At 29.6% G+C, this 5,434-nt stretch overlaps 1 protein-coding gene across 1 annotated transcript; it reads left to right on the forward strand.

The window, feature by feature from the left end:
- Positions 1 to 516: 516 nt before the first annotated feature.
- Positions 517 to 4,126, forward strand: LOC137822030 (sugar transport protein 5-like). The gene is made up of 4 exons (XM_068626910.1): positions 517 to 903; positions 1,544 to 1,863; positions 2,822 to 3,451; positions 3,560 to 4,126. The coding sequence occupies exons 1-4, from the start codon at positions 765 to 767 to the stop codon at positions 3,992 to 3,994; spliced, it is 1,524 nt and encodes a 507-aa protein (XP_068483011.1). The 5' UTR covers positions 517 to 764; the 3' UTR covers positions 3,995 to 4,126.
- The last annotated feature ends 1,308 nt before the right edge of the window (positions 4,127 to 5,434 follow it).

Consider the following 5,434-nt stretch of genomic DNA (forward strand, 5'->3'; position numbering starts at 1 on the left):
TTTTTTATTTGATATTAAGTTAAAATTTAAATGTATTCATTAATAATTTAAAACCTTTAGAAAGTCTGCGTGTTGTTTATCCAACCTAATCACAAAAAACATATTTGAGAGTAATATTGACGAGCGCAATTGAGCTTGTGGGCAATATTTAAAATAAATGATGGTGAAGTGTGTGTGAAAAATTATAAATGAGGTTCTTTCACTAATCAAAGAAAATTTAATCATTACACCAAACAAATTTTTTAGTATTATTATGATTTTTATTATACTTACTATTATTAATCATATTAAAAATATTAATAATATTAATATTAATAATATGAATATAATTTTATTATTATTATTATTTATATTAATATGGATAAATTATATTAATAATAATAAGTATAATAAAAATATAATATGAACAAATAACTTGTGAATATTTTTAAACCAGTCTTTAATCATTTCGAAAAGATATTGAATAATTTAGAGAGTATTTTATTATAAATTAATCATCACTGACTTGACTTGTACAATTGAAAAGATAATAACACATGACAAATTTTGTATAGAAAAATGAAGTATCGTTCTCCTCCACTTGCAATAGATTGCGCTCATAATTACTGCACCGCTTATCACTAATTAGGAATTAAGTTTGCTGTTTTTATTTTTCTTTCATAGTTTTGAATCCTTGGCCTATAAATTAGTGGCCATTGTACAGACAGCAATAGAAAAAGTAGAGTTGAACTGAACCTGAGGAGGAGACTGAGAGGTTCATCAAAATGGCCGGAGGAGTGGTTCCTTTGGATTCATCACCAGTGGTCAATGGCTTCGCTGGCAAGATCACGCTCTCAGTTATCATCACTTGCCTCGTTGCTGCATCTAGTGGACTCATTTTTGGATATGACGTCGGAATTTCAGGTTAATTGTTTCAGTCTCATAGCTTAATCCTGTTCTTAGTTCACCGTTTTCTAAGTTTCTTATGTGAGCATCATATTCTCTTTTAAAAAGTTTGCTTTATGTTTCTAACGGTACGTTGACTTCTGTGATTTTATACATATTTTCGTTTATCTCTACTCAATATATAACTTCCAGTTCCACCTTTAAACACAACTTACTTTTCTCAGATTTTACTCGTTTTGTTTGATTTAAGGAACAACTAATAGTCCAACTTAATAAACATTTAATTTTAATTGCAACTCCGGTACTGATATCCTTAGACAACTATAAAAAAAATGCACAATTCAAAATAATAATATTTATTTTAGTTTTTAATTTAAAATTTTAATACATATTATTATATTATTAAAACGGTGATTTTTTTAAGGGTGTCAAACTATTATTTTCCATGCAACTCACTGTCTTAACAAAATAGTTACAGATGATATGTGGGTTTTTAGCACCTGATATAAGTTAAAACTGTTTTTGAAAAAAATAAAAATAAAAAATAGACAAGAAATAAAACTCTATAAAGTTCTTCCAGTTTAAATAGACCTTTTATTAAATTGGATGTGTAAAGCTAATTAGTCTTTCCCTTCAATAAAATGTGAACAAATTTCAGGAGGTGTGACAACAATGGTACCATTTCTGGAAAAATTCTTCCCAGATATACTAAGAAAGATGGCAAGTGCTGAAGTAAACATGTATTGTGTGTATGACAGTCAAATATTGACACTGTTCACCTCTTCTTTATACCTTGCTGGATTAGTGTCATCTGTGGCAGCTAGTCGAATTACGATAGCATTTGGTCGGAGAAACGTCATCCTCTTTGGTGGAATCGTCTTTCTTGTTGGTAGTGCCTTAAATGGAGGAGCTGAAAATATTGCTATGCTCATATTAGGTCGTATTCTACTCGGATTTGGGGTTGGTTTTACTAATCAAGTGAGTCTAACAAATTCACATTTCATATACTCTTGCTAACATCATAAAACATTTCAAATTTATACACCGATTATTTTATATATATATATATATATATATACAAATATTATTTATGAATTTTTATCTAAAGATATATATGTTTTAGGTAAATTTTATATTACATATAAAATATTATTTATAAATTTTTGTTCATCAATATTACATAGATATATATCTATAAATTTTTATCAGTAACTAAATATAACATATGATCATAGATAATATAACGGATTATGATAATAAATAATGTAACTAATTATTACATAGAGATTATTTCATTTAAGATTTAGAAACATAAACTCTAAACCTTATTCATTACATATTATTATTAATAATAATATAATTTTACTTATTATTATTATTATTAATATAATTATTAATATTTTTAATATTATTATTAATATAATAATATGTTGTATTTTTTTCTAGTTCCCTCTAACACAGTATACTATCGCTACAAAATGATTTTTTTTAATTAAAATATTTATTTTATTCATCTCCATTTCAATCTTATCTTTCTCGCTTTTCTCATCACCTTTTTCCTGTGTTTTACTAATTGCAAATGTAATAACAGAAAATGGTTGTAAAAATATAATTTCTCAATTATGTCATATTCACGTACCACATTTATATACTGATATACTATTAAATATCCCACGCATAATCTCTAATGATTTAGAGTTTTGTCCTCCGATCTATAACAACCAAATCATAAAAAAATACATTGACCAGAAGACATCTATTATATTCTTATTTTTGTTTCTGTTAGTGTCATCTAGTTTACTTTAGTATTCACAAATCTTTTTTCAAGATAAACGAAACAACGAATTGAGTTGAGTCGTCAACTTTATATCAACCATTTTTTTTTTGGTAATTATTGGCATATTATTAGTTAGTAGATGACGTTGATCTGTTGCAGGCTGCGCCACTGTATCTTTCTGAAATCGCTCCACCAAAATGGCGAGGAGCTTTCAACGCAGGGTTCAATTTCTTCGTAGGAATAGGAGTGGTCGCTGCAGGCTGCATAAACTTCGGAACCGCAAAACACACGTGGGGTTGGCGAGTCTCTCTTGGCCTGGCCGTGGTGCCTGCAGCAGTTATGACAATGGGTGCCTTGCTTATAACAGACACCCCAAGTAGCTTGGTTGAACGTGGCAAAATAGACCAAGCCAGAAGGGCCTTGCACAAAGCCAGAGGACCCTCCATCGATGTTGAACCCGAATTGGAAGAACTCATTAAGTGGTCAAAAATTGCAAAATCTGTGGAGCAGGAACCCTTCAAGACAATATTTGAGAGGCAGTATCGACCCCACTTGGTCATGGCAATTGCTATCACATTTTTTCAACAACTCACAGGGATTAACGTCGTGGCATTCTATGCTCCTAACCTCTTTCAATCAGTGGGTTTGGGACACGATGCTGCTTTATTTTCTGCCATTATACTCGGAGCAGTCAACCTTGCTTCTATTGTCTTGGGCACTGCTATTGTTGATCGGTTTGGTCGAAGGTTCTTGTTCATAACTGGTGGCACATGCATGTTTGTTACCCAGGTAAGCAAATGGTCAATTAACTTTTTTAAGTTATTCATAATTTTATTGGGATTATTTGACACGTTACTGGCACTGATAATCACAATTTTTGTGATGACTACTGTGAAGCTTGTGTTGTCCATTGTGCTAGCAGTGGTAACTGGTGTTCATGGTACAAAGGATATATCAAACGGAAATGCGATTGTGGTGTTGGTGCTACTCTCTTTGTACACTGCAAGCTTTGGTGGGTCGTGGGGTTCTCTCACATGGCTCATTCCGAGTGAGATTTTCCCCTTAAAAATCAGAAGCACTGGACAAAGCATAGCTATTGCAGTGCAATTCGTAACCATATTTATAGTATCTCAGACATTCTTGACAATGCTATGCCACTTTAAGTTTGGTGCCTTCGTGTTCTACGCGGGTTGGATTGTTGTAATGACCATCTTTATTATATTTTTCTTGCCTGAGACCAAAGGAATTCCTTTGGAGTCCATGTACATCGTATGGAGTAAACACTGGTTTTGGGGCCGGTTTGTAAAAGTTCCCCAAGAAAATCTTCCATGAAGTAAATATTACTTCAGGTATTGTTGTTTGTAAGAATAGTTTAAAATCCTTGGCTTTCCCCTCCTACAGCAAGGTTTTTGTGTCTATGTAAATAATATCCTAATAATTAATAAACGCTTTTATGGTCATAAATGTACATATATATCTAGTTACAACTATACACTACTACAAGAAAAAAAAAGTTTGATTTAGTTTTCAAATTTTTGCATGGACCATTTGCGGACGCTACTCTCGTCGGCCAAAATGAGTAAAAACTCACACAAGATTTACATTGGACGCAAAACGGACGTATATATTGATTTATTTTATTTTTTAAAAAAAAAAAATTTACGTCGGTCGCGACCCACGCATATGCGTCTGTTTTGCGTTGCCCACAGAACCCACACATATGCGTCCGCTATAGCCCACGCATGTTTAGAATTTTAAAATTTAAATATTTTTAATGTATAATAAATATTTTAATATTTAATTCTTTATTATATTTATTTTAGAATTATTTCTTTAATGTTATAATAAATTATTTAATTTATCAATTTTGAATATAAATTAATTAAATTAGATTTATTAAATTAAATAAGTGTTTGATTTAAAATTAATTGAGTAAAATAAAATATATATTTAAATTATTTAAATGTTATATAAAATATTTGTTTATTTTAAATATTATTTATTTTAAATTTATTTTATTTATCTATTGTCATAACTATTTTATTTTTGAAATTATGATATAAATTAGTTAAATTAAATTTATTAAATTGATGATAATAATATTAAATTTATTAAATATTAATATTAATATTAATACTAATAATATTAATAATAATGTTAATTATAATATTAATTATAATGTTAATTATAATGTTAATTAATAATGTTAATAATAATATTAATAATAATGTTAATAATAATTTAATAATATGAGTATAATTTATTTAATTTCGTGTGGAATTATTAATAGGTATAAATAGTAATTATTAAGTTTCGTGTGGTCATGCTCGTGTGATGGAGGACCATTCAAAAGGACACATATTGGACATTTACCTAGGGTCATGGCTAGAATTAATTTTTAATTAGACTTTATTTTATACTTGTATTGAGTCTAGATAGAGTTACAATTGGGCCTCCTTTGATCCAATTCTTACGAGTTGGTCTAACCTCTCTTAAGCTTCACTATCATTCTCCCTACACCAATACTTCACAATTTCTTTCACTCATTTTAGCCACCAAATCCCACCAAATTCCACACCCCAAAACACACAAAAAAAAGACTCAGCAATGCAAGCTAGGATTGCATCAATGTGGTTTAGGAAAGGTGAAGGGGTCGTGGTAGAAATCCACACATTTCTTGTTATTTAGCAAATAAATTAAAAAATTAATTAGGAAATTTAAGGGATGTCTCAACCCATATACAAAACACAAAAGACATATGAAGGTCAAACA

Source organism: Phaseolus vulgaris, chromosome 9, assembly GCF_000499845.2.
Source record: "Phaseolus vulgaris cultivar G19833 chromosome 9, P. vulgaris v2.0, whole genome shotgun sequence".
NCBI classification, from domain to species: Eukaryota; Viridiplantae; Streptophyta; class Magnoliopsida; order Fabales; family Fabaceae; genus Phaseolus; species Phaseolus vulgaris.